The sequence below is a fragment of the Brachyistius frenatus genome, unplaced genomic scaffold (genome assembly GCF_029030835.1).
Source record: "Brachyistius frenatus isolate BFR_SWC_R1_liver_20210118 unplaced genomic scaffold, ASM2903083v1 Contig_31, whole genome shotgun sequence".
In the NCBI taxonomy this organism is placed as follows: domain Eukaryota; kingdom Metazoa; phylum Chordata; class Actinopteri; family Embiotocidae; genus Brachyistius; species Brachyistius frenatus.
This window is the reverse complement of record NW_027210630.1, coordinates 1,022,843-1,042,168: the sequence shown is the minus strand read 5'-3', so window position 1 is coordinate 1,042,168 and position 19,326 is coordinate 1,022,843. Positions and strand designations below refer to the sequence as shown.

The 19,326-nt window shown below is 41.3% G+C and overlaps 1 protein-coding gene across 2 annotated transcripts in view; it reads right to left on the bottom strand.

The window, feature by feature from the left end:
* Positions 1-19,326, bottom strand: part of LOC138621591 (tetratricopeptide repeat protein 28-like) — a 168,724-nt gene that overhangs the window by 112,906 nt on the left and 36,492 nt on the right. Inside the window, exon 1 of one of the 2 annotated variants that reach the window (XM_069699756.1) lies at positions 1,537-2,351. The exons of the other annotated variant lie outside the window; for it this stretch is intronic. Within the exon in view, the coding sequence (XP_069555857.1) occupies positions 1,537-1,563 (27 nt within the window). The 5' untranslated portion in view covers positions 1,564-2,351. Of the gene's footprint in view, positions 1-1,536; positions 2,352-19,326 lie in introns of those variants that run through there. 2 annotated transcript variants of the gene reach the window in all.

Sequence of the window (19,326 nt, the reverse complement as noted above, 5' to 3'; positions counted from 1 at the left end):
ATGAAAGCCACCAAAATGAGTGATTAAGTGTGTTCACCTCAATGAAATCTATGAAAACGAATCTACATATGGAGGACAGTGTCACTTTTAGGATTTTTTTTTTTCAAGTTGAGCACAGATGACTGCAGTGTGGCTAGGAATCAGTTCCTGCAGTGAGGAAAGGCTTTTAGTCCTCACAGGGGGGTCTCATGGATGATTCTGGCAGATACACTGCACAGCTGTGGAAATCATTAGAGCATGCTCACAGAATTTATTTCTCTGCTGATAATTCAACATTAAGGAGCTTGGGTTTGATAATTTACTTTCATGTCATCTTTAAGGATGAGATTATCCAAACTAATGACATGTGATGCAGAACAAACAAAATAGAGACATTAATTTAGGAGACAGCATATCGTATGTCATTACCAGCACCAGTAGTAGTTTAAACTGTTTCTATCATCAGTTACAAGTGCACTTCATACTGGGTAATTAGAAAAACAAAACTTCATCATCGTGCTCCAACAGAGCAAGTTATGTGCTGTCTGTTTATGCTGTTGAACAAAGTCTTTTTGGAAAAGTGAAATAAAAAAGATCCAAAAATGTTGATAAAGGAACAAAAGGAGTTACTCATCCTTTCATTTTTCTTTCTTCCACTCCAGCTCAGTGTAAAGTCTGTAGACTGTTTCTTGTCAGACAAGTGCCCCCTGCTGGTACAAATCCGAAACACAGCCATTTTTTTTGTGCTACCAATTTTTTTTTATAGACCCCAGATGATTTTCAGATATTTTCCATGCTGTAATACCCCTCAGGCTATGAAAATGGAGCAATGAGAGAGAGCAATAATAATACAAACTTGAAGAGAAAATGTATGTCCAATCATGAAAACCAATAAACATGTTTTAGTTCTCTAAAAGATTAATCTAAAAAGGGGTGGCAGTTCATCCTGAAACTTTTAGGAGCACATATTGTAGAATGTTTCATTCTACATTTTTTTAATCTCGGAGAGTTTTTTTCTTTTTGACGCTGAATTGGACCATGTCCATGACCAATACTCCATAGGTTCACTCCCGGATACATTAACCTCTGATGTCTTGCTTAGTTCAGATCAAGAATGCAGGCCTGTCTGTCTAAAGACGTGCACAACACACATAACATGTAAATCACAGGTTAGAGTATAAGAGATTAACATCTACTGACATAAGCAATTCTTTTACCCGAGGATGTGCACCTTTAATGTACCAGTATGTTATATACAGAGCAATGTAAAACAGCGGATTAGTCTCTTGTGATTACACGGACTAGGACAAAAAACAAGTACAAATAGAAAGAAAGACCCAAGTGGGGAATAGAAACTTATTTGTCGTTTGGTTGCAGTTCACTTCAGTTAAGTACAGTACGGCATGGCACTGTAGTGCTTACTACCTATGGGTATTATCATTTGTAGTAAACGAATTGACGGAACAGCAATCTGTGTCCGAAACCGCTTCCTCCAACTTCTGATCTACCACAGAAATGTATTTATCGTAATAACTGGAGAAGATATTAGAGACTCACCTTCTTCCGGGGCTGCCATTTCATCATATTTGTAAACCAAAATTGAACAGCATTAAGATCTTATATGAGAATGGAATGTAGATTCAAAGAAATCCAGTGCGCAAGTCATGCTGCCTCTCGACTTCCCTCGATTTTGCAGCAGATTTTCTCCAAGAAGCGATGCATGATGGTGTGCCAGTCTCAGCTTTGCGGCAATTTTGGGGGGAGACAGCACAGTCAACACAAATCATACAGCGGTTAAATCCACAGTTGACATCGGAGAATAAATCAGAGACACATGGCGTCGACTGACAGTGTTTGGGTGATAGGTTCCTGTGCGTAAATCCAAAGTAAGAGTCCGTTTTGAACCCACTCCCTCCTCACTCGACACGCAGGATCGGCGCCTCCAGGACCAATCCGGATGGTGTATTAGGAAACATTTATTCTTAAACTTTTTCAAAACGAGGTCATCTTTCTTAGTTGGCTTCAGTGTTAGTCCAGCGCAGTACGGATAATCTATGTCCAATCTGTCCTCTTCGATCCCGAGGAAACGGTAGGAAGGCGAAATGTGTGCCAAAATGCAGAAATAGTCATCACGGTGGTCAAATCCTCCTTTTCAGCGGTCAAAAGACACTTTTAGAAGTATTCGTGGAGAAAATAGTCCAGCAGAGCTCGGTGGAGACGGCGCGACAAGCAGGGAGATTACTTTCACGGGAAGGAGGGGGTACAACCACCAAAAAAAAATCCCTGGAATTTCTGTGAGGAGCTGGAAGGATATCCTGAATCCTGCAACAGCAACAAACTGGACTACAGCACTCTGATGACTTCCTTCCCTGCGCTCCTCCAGCCTCCCAGTTTACAGAGTTCGAGCAGCGGAGCTGAGCAGGCAGGAGGTAGCAGGGTCATAGCGCCGCCGGCCACAGATTTGCCAAAAATGTGTGCTTTACGTTTACGCACCGAGCTGACGGTGCCGCCCAGACAGGAGGCGGACTGTGCGTTGGTGCGGTGCTGAAGGACACTTTCCCAGGTCCTAAACCACTGATCAGTCTCTCTCCGTGGCTCTCTCTCGTGCCCCTCCAAAATACTGTATATACAGAACACTAACCTTGGATTTGGTGATTTGTGGATGGAATGTCCTCCCTCCAGGTCAAAGCTAAATTTGTTTATAATGTGAAAGTTGTTGTTAGCTTATACTTTACATATAATAATAGTTTCAATAGAGTTTCAATGAACATCGCTGAAGTTCAAATAGTCACCCATAAGATGTTTCAGCAGCTAATGTCCACATTTACTTGGTTTATGTCCAATGACATCACTACAATACTCATTTGATATTACCACCTCCCTGTAAGCATTTTAAGTTTTTCTAAAACATTACATTTTCATTTATTCCTACAGATATTTACTATCCATGACATTAAAACGTGTCGGATACTTGAAATAAAGTGTCACAGTGCATCTGCTCAATAGGTATTTTTAAAACCTGCAATGCACAAGCTCATCACAGTGTAAACAGGTGTTAATGAGCAAAGGAGATTCGAATAACACCACACTTCACAGCTGCCTTGCTCTCTATCAGCACAAACTACTGTCCTTGATGATTTTCTTGGAAACAGTCGATGGAATTCATGCATAAAAGGCACAACTCACAAAGGACGGAGAACCTTGGACGCTGGAGACACTTCCCCTGTTTCCTCCTGCTGAGAGCAGCTGTCACATGCAGTATACTGTGCAATCCTTTACCGCACATTGCTATCAGATACATAACACTGCCAAAGATGTTTGTTAGGCATTGTTTGGCTGGAATGAGAAAATATCTGCAGCTCTTCCATGCTTAAAAACTGACGTTGTCATTCATTTTCAAAGTGGGATGACTGAAATTAAAAATGGAAGCCATGGTTATTCGAACCACAATCGCTGCCGCAGTCAGAGTGAAAACAGTTTGGAAACAGAAAGGCTATCATTAGTTCAATCAGATTTGCTGGAGCTGAACACAGCTGCTGCAATACAAAAGCAGAGTAATCATTTCTACATGACAGCATCAACAGTAACATTAACAGAATCCTGAGGAATTATCTCAAAATAGGAGAAAGGTGAATTAAGGAAATGGTCGATATTGAGGTGCAGTGAAATCAGTTGAAACAATAGGCTTGTGATTTAAATTGGTTTAGGTAATGGACTCTATGGAGCTGTGAGTTGGTCAATACGCTAGTGTCTCATCAGGGTCAGCGGGGTCTGCAGTGCACCAAGGGGTCACTCAGATAACAAAAGACAAGTAGGAGGAGGGGACAAGCTGACAAATGGCCTTATGGACAAACTCCTGCTGTGCACAGGAAGTCCACGACACACTCTGTAATCCACATGGATGAGCATGAACAAAATGTTTGGCAAAACCACCGCATCCACAGCTGCCACTGTGATCAAAGCACACATTTGTAGTCTAAGAGGTGGGGGTTATTGTGTGCTTACAGGTTACAGTATCTATATTTTGACTCACAGATTACAATGCTTTTGTTCCCGTGGCTACTTATCAAAGGTCTCCTGTTGGCTCTGCTGCACACCACACCACTAAGATACAATTTATGTTTTCTTTCAACCACTCACACTCCAGACACGGAAGTCCCACCATGTTTGTTTCTTAAAAGGCGTTTTTGATGACCAATCAAAGGCCACTTCAGTGTGCTATTCAGTAACAGTCTCTTGAAGCCTGTCATCTGGCATCTCCATATAGAGTCAAGGCTCCCTGTGCGTGCCTCTGCTTTCCCAATCACAGCCGCACAGGAAATCAGACTCCAGCCTTCAGAGGGAAACAAAAACCCCCTCTTTCATTTTCCACAACTTGGAGCTGTTTAAAAGTTTGTGCTTCCTTTTCTTGTTCATGCCAATCATGCCCTCAAAAATGTATCTAATGTATGATCTGTCCAGAAGCTAGTGAGTTAGGCCGGTCTATAGAGTTAGCTTGGCTCATAAAGTACCTGCATTAAAATAAAGATTGATTCATGTAAGGCATAGACGTTCATCACCCTACCGCTGAATGTTTCTTTCAACTGCCAAAAAAGTTTGCACTGCTGAAATACTACAGATTAAAAACAGCAACAATACTATCACTGAGTAATGTGAGGGGAAATAGTTTTTAGAGGCACCACTTTAGGAATGCCACTGCCATTGCTTCACTTAATCGTAAAACGTTTCTAGTAAAATGTCGTGCAACTGTTACATTTTTCCACAAGGCACACATTTTCTGCTGAAATGAACAAAGGTAATTTTGGTTCAAAGAGCATTCATCTTTCTGCACATAACAAATCAGTTCCACTTAAGATAGTCAAATATGAGACAGCTTTGTGGAAACAGAAAAGTTTAATGTCTAAACGACTGTCCTCCAAAAAAACGATCCCAAAAGTAGCTTATTACGATCCACAGTTACATTCTAAAGTTAAGCGACCTCTGGGGTCATACAGATAATGCCAATCTGCTGTTCTAGAGAAATGACACAGTTTAGATGACGTCGACATATTCATAAGGTGAGTTTCTCCCAGTAAGAAGGAGGGAGGTTGGGTGAATGATTCGATAAAACAGTGGACCTGGGAGCAGGAGACCGCTGTTTGCGAACCGCTTCCAACCATGAAACAGGGTAGTTTTGTTTTTTTTAAATGGTGTTTATTGTTGCCATGACGATGAAGGTTGCATGACTTTAAGGAAGTAGTAACTTTAACACACAACGTGGTTCAAGTGATCATTTAATCAAAACAATTATCTCTCCCGAACTCTAACCATGTAGTTTTTGTGCCTAAACTTAACCAGGTGACACTAATTTAGGACACACTGCTGTGCGTTGTATTTGAGGGTAGAAACAAATGACCTACATGCCTGTGTGACTTGGAGGATTTGGCAACTAATACAGTATCATGCACAGCTGCCTACATGAATGCGTCTTCTTGCCTGTTTATTCCACATGATATCAAAAGTCCACACGATCCTAACAGGAAGTGTTTGGACAAAAAAAAAAAAAAAAAAAAAAACTGTGAAAAGGCTTTTAAAAAAAAACATTGCTGAAGACCCGCACTCCAAAAGCGCTTCCGAGTGTCTGAGGGTAATTTATTTCCTCACAGATACCCGCTCTTAAGTCACGACACTGGAGTGTCGCTGTGCACTATCTGTCCCCTCCTTTGAATAAACAGCGGCCTTTTAATTACAAGGGCTTGAGTTTCAAAGCAATAAATTCCAAAGAGCGAGCACAGAGACATGTACCCTAATGTACCATACATACATTTACATAGTAACACGGAAGCACCTGTGACAATACACACAGCATACTCATCACAACGTCTAGTATTAAACACTGTTCACGCTTGTATTACAAAAAATATCCCAAAAATTCCAGATTCATAAAGGAAAAGGCCTTAAAAAAACTCATTTATCTTTTTTCCAGTCAAAATTTATAACATATGAATATAATTTACAGTATTTGACAAATTGCTTCCACAGAGAGACATGGCAGATGGATGAATCTGTTTTGAAATGCTTAACAACATTGTAACAATGAAAGTGTTAAACAGCAATGACTCCCACCACTTTGTTGTGCCGTACATCACTGAAAACAAATAACCCTCATCAGCATTCATTCATTCACCTCTTTTACAGAGCTGTATTCTTGGATGATGTTGTGTCAGAATTTAGCTAGCTGTGGAATATGTGAGATGGGTGTGCATGTGTGTGTGTGTGTGTGTGTGTGAGCGCATGCATGCATGTGTCTTAGTTGGAGCTTGGTGTTGATTAAGTGTCTCGAGCCTGAGGGGGGATAATGAGAGCCTCTAATTAATGAGCCTGTGCATATCTCAGAGTCACAGGGTCCTATCTGCAGAGAACAACTCTACACACACACACACACACACACACACACACACACACACACACACACACACACACACACACACACACACACACACACACACACACACACACACACACACACACACACACACACACAGACACCACGCACACGTGCACACACCTCAGTGCACCATTGGGATATGTTCCTGCACGCCACAGTATTTTATTTTCTCCAGGGAAGCCCAGCTGGGAGTGTGTCCCTCTCGCTGCTGTCCCTGATAAGTGTCCTCTAATAGGGATGGATGGGGGTTATGGAGCCCCGCTATGAGAAGGTCACATGCACTGACCACCCAACGTGCCCTGAGCAAAGGCTGATGTTACAGGCCCTGAAAACCATTCCAAATCGTATTTGTTTGCTGGGTCTTGTCCACGGGGAGCACAATGGTTCATCTTGACTCATGGCAGAGAAAAGTGATGGCAAAACACTCACTCAAACCCGGGTCAGTGCTCAGCTGGTGGAATCAGTACTCACTATATGGTTTAAAGAACACTTCAAACAGTGTGTGGTTTAGTCATGAATGAAAACAACTGTTTTCTAAAGTGTACAAAATTGTACCCTCAATTCAGCAATTCAGCAAGTCAGCATGTTGCACACTCAGCAATATTCTCTGCAAGCAGATGGTCTCATTTCGTGTGACATTACATTCAGCATCATTGAGACACTGTAGAAGCATACTGACACAGGTGGAATGGGGCAAAACATTCGCTCACCTGTGCACAGACCTGGGTACAGTCCTGGTTGTGGTTACTGCATCGTTCTAACCAATACAAATGGCTGTCTTTCTAAATGAGAATCTGCTGCACTAGGAATCTATTTTTTATGGCAGATTTCCAATAAAAGAAGTGGCTGAATATGTATCAGAGGAGGCAGGTGGAATTGTCTTCCCAAAAAATACAAGAGCAGAATTTGTTCCAGTTGAGTGACCAAAAAAAAACCCACATTTGTTTACGTTCAAAGTGACAAAGCTCTACTGCAGCTGCAGTAATTAGGAGTTTTGTGTGTTGGGAGCAAAGGAGGAAGAATTGATGTTGTTATAGAACGAGAGGGAGTAGTTCAGTGTGGCTAGCTGGGTCATCAAAAGGTTGGGCATTACCGGGGACGTTCCTAACCTTAACCAAGTGGTTATTATAGTAACCATGACGACAAAGGTCCTCTATTTTAACCTGAACCATGATCTTTCCCTACTTAAGTTATTTTTGTTGGATACATCTTGACCATGGCATCAGATCATAAAATAGCCTCTATGTGTCCCAATTATATTGTTTAATTCGGAGGGCGTGTTGGGCACATGGCTGCCCACATCCTCCATCAACCAATCATGCAGGTATGACAAAGACTGCAGCGCATGAATAAATGTGGGAAGAAAAAAAACAGACAATGATCTTTTAGCTACTGCACACTAATACAATTTATGTTATCATCTGTGCTAGCCGAGGATGTAATACTTTCAATCCCTGCAGATTAGTTCTTTGTGCAGATAATGCCAAAATGATTTTTAATTGTAAAGCAAATTAATCTTTCAATCACGTCCTAAATTGTGATGCAAATGCAAAACTACTTCTTTTTTTTTTCCCCTGGAGTTCTTGGATCCAACATGTACTTATCCACATTGGCCACACCTATTTCTATCAGTGAAGACCGGCTATTTTTTGGTATTTCTTGCAACACCGTTTCATTTGCCACATCCGCCTCACACTGTGATATGCTTTGATGAGCCTCCCAATGAGTAAGAAGTAAAAACATGTATTAATGGTAAATGATAAAAAGATGGTATTATAATTGTGTGAAAAAGGAAATCTGTGGGCTGAGTGCTTGTCATAAGGCAAAACTGCCGCTGGCCTCTTCATGTGTGAAATGGAGTTAATTTGTTACTTGTGGTTTGAGGTCATAAAATAGCATTGACGTACATCCATGCATCCATTCATAAACAATTTTACTGAGGCCCCTGGAGTGTAAATGTTTTCTTTGTGTCCTGATATACCCAAAAACAACTTCAGTCCCACAGAGATAATATAAACACCCTTATCTGTATTCAGTGAAGCGTGTGATAATGAAAATCGCTATTGAAAGCTATTTTTCTTTGGAGACATTATGTAGTGTAATCAGTGATTCTTCACATTCTTCATGTGTGATTAAGACATATGATTATAATCTTTTTATTCTCTAAGTCCCATGCCCTCATTTTCCCCTTCGTTCTTTTTCTTCTTCCAATCACACTAATGAAGAAGGGCTTGTTTATCTAGTGGAGTCGCTCAACAGTAGATTTGTGTTACAACATTATGCAAAGAGAGGGACCTTTGCTTTAGAGATGTGTTTAATAATTCAGTGGTCTTGGACATGGATGAAACAGGCTCCAGCATATTGTTTCAATCAGAGAGGCAGTTAAATAGGCGCTGGGGTTTAACGTCTGCGGCAGGATCAATAATCACTGCCTTGCCACATACTCCGACGCATGAGATCCTGTGTGGTCCTACTCCGTCTATACACTAAACATAGAGATGGAACAGGACAATGTATTCTAATGTGTTTGTGTCTATCTGCTTCCACGAATACAAATACACACACGCACATAAAAACACACAGAACCATGCCGTGGTCAGACCCACCCATCTCTACTCCCTCATTTAGAAAACCCCAAAACCAAACGTAAGCCTCTCTTTTTCAATTACCTTTCTTCCCACCAGCATCACCACACCAGATCTTTCTAAATTCTCCCACAGTCTCTTTTTCCTTTCTCTCCCATATCAAATGTATCCATGTGTTACTCACCCACACACACACTCAGTCACACACCACAATCTGGTAATCATAATAAGCACATTAAAGCATTAAAGCTGCAATTTATGACTGATGATCTCTTGAACAGACTACAATTAACAGCAAATAACTGTGCAAATATTTTACTACTCCTAAGATCCTCTGTAGCGCCTCGTTTGGTTGCTGTTAAAATCCACATTCATAAAAGCTAAGTGTGACTGAGCCAAAGCCTGGCCCACATACTGTGGCGTTTGCTTCAACAAAATATTTTTTTCTCTGATGATCAAACTATAATACCTTAATGCTTAAGGCTTATTATGCCAATGACAGCGCTTCCTGCCCCTGCTAATCTAATCCAGTGAGAGCACATCAACTGGGAATTAACCCTTTCAAGTGGGGAGAGAGGAGCGCTGAACAAAAGGATTCAGTAATGACTCCATGAGCAGAGCAACAAAGGAAAAGTAAAGAAACACAAAGTTGTGGTGGTGATTACAGCAGATACTGTAGAAGGCAGCTGCTCCCATCAAGTGTCTGTAATTTCTGGTCACTGTTGTGAAGGGATTAGGCCAGTCCACTCCTTAAATCACTCCAACTTCAGATCAAAGGGGTTAAAGCAGGATTAGGATTAATGGGCTTTGGTAGAACAGGTGTTAAACCCTCAAATTAGCCATGTAGCACAGGCAGGCCTCTCTTTCATCTCAACACCTGACTTGTGGGTCGAAATACAGAGAGCTCAGTTACAGGAAAGTAGCGCTGTTGTTACCTCACCAGGATTAGTTGTCCTCCCTCACCCTGACCACTCAGATAACCGGCACCACTCTAGTGTATCAGCAAGATGACTTCATTTGCATGCAGGAGATGTTTCGAGAGTGGCCGAGTCAAGCAGCTGTGCTCCCTGCTTCCTTTGAAACATGGGTTATGTAAAGCAGACCGTGATTTGAGATCCTTTATTAACGAGTAGCTAACCTCAGGCAAGGTACGGCAACTACTTCAAGACATACAGGAAGCCCGTGCTATTGATGCGCATGATGTGGAGGTTAGGTAGCTGATGTAGCAGAAGAGGGAAGTCGTAGGGGGTTTGACTCTACTCCAAGGACAGGAACACTCCAGTCCTTTCCTATTAAACTCTTCACACATGCTGCCTCTCACACCCCCTCACCATCCCCCATCCACCCCACCAGCTTCCTCCCCTGCTGTCAAACCTGCTTGTCATCGGTTTGACTTTTCTACTCTAATCATCTTCATCCCACTCCTGCTCAGCCTCCTGTCAGCTAAGAGTGTGCAACAGAAGAGTGGAAAAAAGCAACACCTGTGACAAAGCGGCTCTGAATCCACACTAAAGCTGCAACACTAAAATCCAGGGCCGTCCATTCACCTGTCTAAAGATGGCTAATTAGCATTTTTGACCGTGGGAGGAGTAGCAGTGTTGGTGAAACTGCTCCCCACAGAGCTCCTGTCTGCTCCCACACTTACCAGTTTGGCCAGTGGGTTCTGCTCCAGTCCCAGGCTAGACCCAGCCATCTGGCTAGCCTGCTAACAGCCGGCCCCTTCTCCCCTACTGGCCTGCTGCAGACAGGAAGACGACCCAAGGAAGGTCAGGCCACACTCGAGTGACCAGGAAGAGAGAGAGGAGAGGCTGTTCAACTGAAGAGGGATGAGGGGTGACAGGTAAACTAATGAATGGGAGAGAAAGTAAGAGAGGGACCATGAGAGGCAGAAAGGACAGTGCTTCCTTAAGCGGCCACCATCAGCGCGACTCAATGACTGATGAATCCTGTCTTTGCCTTCACACAGTACGTGTGTAAGTGTGTATGTGTGTGTAAGAGGGAGAGAGTCCTGTATGTATGTAAGCGTGTGTACACACATGAATACAATCCCACTTTTCTCAAACAGATCATGACAGCTCACAGTCAGAACGAAAGCTTCATCTACCCACAATGCAGCAGTAATTCGCAACGCCACAGCAGGACTCCCAGTATAGATGACCATTTGGAAGGTCATTAGAAATGCAGTGGAAAAAGCACACAGGAGAGGTTTCTCCTCAGGCCCTAATGCGAACAGTGAAGTAATTATGTTTGCATTACTGTGACACTGTAAAGAATATGTGAACGTGCTTAATCCTTGAAATGAGATGGGAGAAACAAAATTGGGAATCGCACCGCCCGCTGAGTTTTCCTATCCCAGCATGAGGTCATTCTCTTCATCCTGAATACCAGTTCTTCTGCTCACCAGTGTTATGTTGGACAGCATGAAGCTGACAGAAATATTTTAATTTGGGGCAGGTTGAGAAGTTTAGACATGGTTTCTTAATGTGAAAATTGAGTTTAGTTTAATTACACAGCCTCTCCTCTGCTATCCTCCACAAATTAAAGGCCTCAAAAAACACAATGATTCTGAAAATGTCTGCAGTCCATTTTTCATATTACACAAAATGTTAAATTTGAATCAGGACTAAAGGCTTAACACTCACTCAAATGCTTAGTGGATGTCTCTGGGGTAGCAGGAACATTTTTGCCTTGAACCAAGCTTTAAAAATGTATGAAAAAAAACAAACACAATTTTAATGGACATTTTGGTCAAATGGAACTTTAAAATTGCTGAAACTAAATCTGTATCTAAAGCCACAAAAGGGCTGCATTTATTTTTTCAAAGTGCATCCTAACTGTCTGCATTACCAATCTTTACTAATCTAATGAGGGAGTTTGTTTCCACTCCTGTTTGTCAGCAAGACATCTAAAATTGCCAATCAGTTTCCTCAAAATTGTATTGCCATGTTGGATTTGGCGATATTCATCCAAATCTTTAGAGAACGTTTTCAGAATTTAAAAAACGTAGAAAGATATTAATAGGTTTTGCCTTTCAAGTGTCTTCTTCATGGACATGTTGACCTTCACAGGTCTGACAGCTGAGGAAGAATTCTTACCGGATACACTCACCTGATATTGTCTGAGTAAATGCAAATTTAAGTGAGAAGCCACAGTGCAGCACAGAGGAGCAAACATCAGCAATTTTCAGAGTAGGTTAGTCTCTCTCTGACCCTCATTCTTTCACGACTCTCAGTCTCTCCATCTCTGTCTCACACTCTCCTTCCCCCTCCCTGGGCCGGCCAGGACTTCTCTGTCCTTCATCCTCATTCTATTTCATGCCTCGTCCTTCTCGGGCTCGGTCCTCATCCATCACTACCCGCACCCTGCGCTTCACACAACCCCCCAACACCACCCCTCCAGTATAAAGCCTGGAACAGATACAGATGCAGCCTTCAGTGGGCCTCAGTGCTGATACACTCCTCTGTGACTCATCACTTCATCGGACTTGATTTAGCATTCATCACATCACAACATCTCTATCACCATCCAACTAAAATACATCAGAAACAGAGACATGCCCTTTTGTCGGAAATTTTGTTGTTGTGACCAGAACAATGCAATCAGATATTAAGATGCAGACAGCGGTAATGCGACAATGACTTATTGCTGTATTTATCATTGCCTGAATTCAATTACTTCATTGGACAAGGACCTGAGTCATTATCAAGTGCTACTCAGAGTTGAATGGTGGTCATAAACAGCTTAGCGGGTGTTTAGAAAGTAAACAGCACTGCTTCAAAGAAAATAAAGAAACAAAAGACTCTGTGTTAAAGGTTGTTATAATTAACAATTAATTAATATGTTACGATTTTCCGATATTTTTTTTGGAGTCTTGATATCCATAACATGATAATTTTGTGGTTTCAAGGACCAAAAATCCTCTCAGTGTAGTTTCTCCCCTCTTAAGCCTCTCTCTGGAGCTTTACCAAGAAAAAGCTGTTTTGCATTTGTGTCTTTAAGGTGCATTGATATCAACGACCCTCTCTTCCGATTGGCTCACTCATTTCTGAGTGACACGCGCAAAGACCAACTACAGGTTTTCTTCAGTTTGGTAGCTTTCTAGCATCGCAATGAAATGAACGCTCTATGGTTTCTCCGAGATAAAATGTTGGACAGTGGGCCATGTTGAGGGCAAACATATGACATGAGCATAAGTTTGTGACATCGCAAACTCACGGTATTCTAAAGTTGCTGAATATTTTGATACTTTCACAGTATTTATATGTCACAAACACCTGCTTTATAATCTAAAGGGAAATGGAAGTCTGAATTTAAACAACATGGGACGTTAAATGGTTCAGTGTGCTTGAAAGAAAGTAGTATGTAAGATGTGTATTTAAACACAAACCTGTTTCGGCTACCTGGAATAAATGTTCACACTTATTACGCTTCCTCCCTGATCTCTTTTCAATAACTGTGGCACAGAGGTGATAGGATAACGCATAGAAACCGGGATTGGGACACTCTGATTTTTCTGAAACATAAAACAGCACCTCTTCTATTCCTGATGTCAGAAATGTAAAAGGGGATTTTAGACCTGGGTAAATGATATAACAAATCGTTGTTGAAGGATGATGGATACTGTTGAAGGATACAGAGGCTCTTAGTGTGCGCCTGTTGCTACTGGTATTGGTGAGACAATAAAATACAATCAAAAATCTCCAGCTTCACTCATACATTAATGCATGTAAGGCATAAAAACACTGCACACTAGTTTTTAAATACAATGAGAAAAACTTTTCAAAGGTATCAGAATGACAATTATGTTATGCCAGAGCCCTCCATGTCGGGACGGCTGTTCTGCCAACGAGGCAGTGCCAACGACATTTGTAGTGCAGTGCGATTGTCAATTAAAACACATCTTTACCTGGCAAACAAACTGCTGACTTTTTATAACTGTGTTGTAGCTGAACATCTTTAATCATAACATCGGATTTTGAGTTTACAGGTGCTAAAAAACACGATTACTAGGAGACCATTTTCAGGGCAACCAAAAGCCCGGTAGACTACTACCCTTCCCTGTAACAGGCCTCGTCTGTGAACTATTTGATGTGGTTGGAGAAAAAGGCCAAGAAGAGATGATGTAATGCTGTGGAAAGCTGTGTGTGAGGGTTGCAGTTTCCACACCGTGTCCCAACTGCAGCTTCCCACACCCCAGCACCTCTCAAAGGGGCTGGGCATCCCTCAAAACTCCCCCTGAGGAGCATAACAGATGTGTAGATGCTCTGTGTGCATCACTCATCTATTGTCTTTCATCACACTCATTACACACAGTGTGTGGTCCATGTGGAGATAAGCAAAAGGACATAATGCACAAGAGCAAACGACTACAATCCCATACTTAGTAAACTACATGGGAGATATATATAGCAAGGACACTGTCTCAAAAACATAACTTGAAGTGCAGTGAGAGCGCAGACTTCTGCCAATAGTCTACTTTTCTATGACATGCAAATCCAACTGCAACCACTACATATGTCTGAATATATTTCCAAAAGAATGATGTCAAAATACATTAGTACCCAGCTGAAGCCTCACATCTCAGCTGTTGTACCTATTCTGGTTCTCCCAATGAAACCACTGTCCCTGAATGATCCATAACAACTGCTTGCTGTATTAAGTTTGTACAAGTACACATGTATCCTAGAGGATTACTGGTGCCTGTGAATGTGGATATAGAGTAATTGTAATTCTGGAGTAGCCTATGATTTGTCACTATTTAAGTTTTCTAACATCTACTGGATTTTAAGATGTATGGCAGTTAGTAGACCAAATGCCATATTGGCACAATCATGTTGAAAGTGAGAAAAAAAAATTGGGGATTTGCCACGTGATTTGGATCCTCTCCAAAATTTAATGGGTTTTTACTTGGCCAACCTTTCCATCAAATTTCATGAATCAGGCTGGTCGTTTTTTTTCTAAATCATGCCAACAAACCAACAAACAAACAAAAGTCACCTTGGCAGAAGTAAATATCAAAAAAGAGTTTTCAAGGACAATCTGTTAATGTTTCAAGTGTGTTTTTTCCTAATGGTAAAATGCATAAATACTGAGTAAAACAGAAAAAAATCCATGAGATCAAAAACTCCATTTACACCAGTTTAGATCTGATAATGTATCAGAAACTTTAGTTTATAATCAGAATTTGAGCACCTTTCAATAAATACACTGCTTAGATACTAAAAATACCAACTGTACAATAGTGTGTAAATCACTGTCTGGGCTTCATAACCCACACTATAAAACACGTGAAAGTTGTCTGCATTAAGAGTGGATTATGTGCTCATTAACACGGACACAAAACATATTAAAACTCAGGGATAAAATCAAAGGTATGATAACAGGCGCCTCAGACTTAATTGAGGGGTGCGATGTTCATTTTCACCTTCCACTTAGCAAGAGTGCTCCACAACAGGCTGAGAAGTGGTGCTTGAGGCACGATCACTACAGTAAATGGCATCTGAACAAGAAGTGGATTTAGGAATAAAAAAAGAGGATTGTCTCATCAGCTGTATAGGTAGGTAGGTAGGTAGGTAGGTAGGTAGGTAGGTAGGTAGGTAGGTAGGTAGGTAGGTAGGTAGGTAGGTAGGTAGGTAGGTAGGTAGGTAGGTAGGTAGGTAGGTAGGTAGGTAGGTAGGTAGGTAGGTAGGTAGGTAGGTAGGTAGGTAGGTAGATAGATAGATAGATAGATAGATAGATAGATAGATAGATAGATAGATAGATAGATAGATAGATAGATAGATATTTTATTAATCCCACAAGGGGAAATGTTATTCACTATTTGGGCATTTCTGTTAAATTGGCTTTATCAGAAATCCTCTGAACCAGAGACAAATGTGAGTTGCATCAAGGAAGAGAGGTAGGAACGCAGATGCTTTCACACCAACACTCAAACTGCCTGTCACACACTGATATCTGAGCACGCAAACTTGCATTACACTTTTCAAATCTGACAAGTGAATCGTGGCTGAAAAAGCTTTCTGTGTTAAGTGTTCAGTCTGCATCTGTCTGTACCGATTAGCTGTTACTGAAGCATAAAGGGCTGCTCTGAGCATGAAAGTTGTGCCTGCTGGGGTGACTTTGTGGAAATGGTCTGGACAACCTGGGCATGACTGCCCTGACATGGAGGGCTGACGGCAAGGAGACTGTTCATAGCTGTTAAAAGGAAAAAGCACTTTCTGTAGTGAACAGTTAATAAATTCTGGAAGTCCTGACTGTTGGACACTTGGACACCATTCTCGGTTACATTTGTGTCTGTGTGTGGTGTATCAGTGGGCATACAGGTGAAAGTGAATGTACCATCATAATGGAGAGGAGCAGTGATGTGATAACCTAAAGTTTGGTTTGGATGCACCACAGGTAGAGTTGCACTGGAGGCTTCTTGCTATGGAGATCCACACTGTTCTTTAAAGAGGATAACTGGCTTTGCAGCACTATCAGCCCATCCAGATGGTATACAGGGCAGCTCTGACAGTCCAGAACAAGCTCTCCAGCTGCTCTGCTACCCCCCCAAATCTCCCTGACCTAAATCTGCTTCTCCCAAGCAGAGAAGAGAGCTGAAGAGTAGACACCTCCCATTTTCCCATTTTACACGGCGTAATTAATTCTCGCTCTGACAGAGCCTGAAATAAATCTACATGAAAACACACAAATTATCCTGATGTTGCAATGATGTAATATTGTGAGAAGTTAGATGAATGTATTTGAAGATCAAATGACTAATGATAGAAATGAAGCCCGCTAGATACATGACAGTAGCTTGACAGGATTATTCCTTCACATTATTACCTTTGATACCATTGGTAGGAACATCAATTTAATTGTTCCTACATCACATTCATATCTTCACCTACATCAGCACCTTTTTCCATACTAGTGTGAGAACAGCAATGGATGTTGGCCAATGTGAAAGCAAAAGAAGAAAGAAACAGTGTTTCAATATAATTGACACATTCTGAATCAAGGAAACAATGAAGCTAACATTAACTGGTATAATCAGGTATCTGCATAGTCCTGGAGGTGATACAGACAAAATGAATACAAACTCATTTGTGCAGACCATTTACCTTGCGATAAGTTATTGCCTTCACATTTTCCCATTGTTTTGCTTGGATTTCATTTTGATCCTGGACTGAATAGACCTTTTTCACAGCACATATTTGGACTTGAGGGGAAGCACAGGTGTATTAATGATAGCGCAGTTCCATTAAGTGTCACCAGTAAGCCATGACAGTAGACCAACATGCACAAAATCAGGAACTCCCCTAAGTGGAATACAGTCATTATTAATATACCTGCTTTTCCTACAATGACAAGTCAAAAGATCTGCTGTGAAAAAGGCCTATTCTGTACACTTTTGACTTTAAAATCAACTTTAGGGTACATCAGGAAACATCTTTGTCATTGTCTTATTACACTTCCAATTTACTTAATGTGCTGCACCAAAGATATTTACTGCCCTTGACAAGACGACAACAGGCAAGGATTAAACATCCCTTTGTTCTGGAACTCAAAATCCAACTCTATTACGGTCAATGTGTAATTCATTGTTTTCTATTTTTCCTAAAAGTAAATTAAGTTATTTGCTTGATATGATTTGCTTGTGAAAACACCAATGATACAGAACACCTTTTCAATGACACCATATTAACCCAAGTTAGCTCCATAGTTCAGGTTATTATGGGTGGTAATTAAATTCTTAAAACAGACCTGGTTCTTGGTGTAAGACTACTTAATTTGTGCTCGGAGGGCAGCATGTTAATTTGAGTTGTGATGAATGTAAATGCAAATTATAATGTGACATGGTTTTAAAATACTACAAATGGCCCAGTCAAGGAGAGTGCAGAGCGAGCGTGTCAAGATACATTATAAGCCTCCATCTTACCAGCGCTGCCATCTGACAAACACATGCCTGGCGTGGAGCCCAGATGAAAAGGAAAGACAACAGATGCCATCCAAAACACCCCATCCCTCCTCTGTGAGCCTGTCGAGGATACATCAAAAAAAAAAAGGGCACCCCGAGAGGAGAGACCCAAACCACACTCTACCTAGCTAGTCGTGGTTTAACAGCTAACTCGGATTGCCGTACACAAGGCATGTTTTGGGTCTCATCAAAATGACATAAGGGAAGATGGTATTTCGTGTTTTCTGTCACCTGCTTCCTCCCCAACAGAGCCAAAAAGAAGGTTTCTCAGAGCATTATTAAGAAGTACTACAAGGAACTTCAAAGGGTTACTTCAGCACAGTTTGGTGGGTGGAGATTGTGTAAATTAAACCTTATGTTGAGGTTGCTAGGCCGCTGTACAAAGTTTGAAAGGTAAAAACATACTTGTGGTTATGCTTTTCATCATCGTTTATGAATTTAGTCTAATATTGGACAAACTGAGAAGACAAGAGACTAATCAGAGATTTATGAGAATGGGAAAAACCATCTCACACGGGCATGCGTTGCCTTGATTGTCATTCTGCACACTTAATTAAATGGCTCTTTACACATGATCTAATTTTTCCATTCAAAATCTTCTGGTCTAGTAACAAAAACAGTACAATGGGATGCCAGCTTCAGCACCTCCACCAGAGAATAGGCAGTTTTCAAGTGCAAAACACGGACGTCATCTTGGCTGCTGAAAATCATTTAACAGTCACCCCCCACTGAAATATGGAGTACTTTCAAATTGGAAATAGTGAGGTGCAGAACATCTTCATTCAGCTGCAGCAATCCTGCACAAATTAAGAGAAGTGCCGATGTGCAATTACCACCGCAATAGCCATTTCAATAGTCACAATCACAGTCCTGGCTGTCACTTCTCAACAGAAGCCACCTATAGACCACATCTGCAAAGACATGACAGATGAAGCAGGAAGGGTCATTTTTAAAAGCCCTCTGGCCTGACATAAGGCAGTTAATACACACTGAAAGATAAAAACCACCGTTGGAGGATCTCTATTGATGTGTTTGACAGTAGCATCTGGGCTAATATTGATTGATTATTGACTTTAGCCCCCTTCCCACAGTTTTTTTTTCTCACAGGCATTCATGGTATTGTTTAAAAATGGACACACACACACAAAGGAGAAAACTGCAAAGCATAATGGCACCTCAAAAGGACACGTTCTCAACAAACACCACTGATTATCAAGCCAGAGCAGACATACTGTGCATATCTACGAGAGTGCATGTGAAGGAAAATGAAAGTATCTACAGCAGTGACAGCACTGCAGTACTCTCACCACTGGTTCACCATCATCTGTGGTTCACATAAACTAACCCATCGACAAAACCCTTTCAAAACAGAT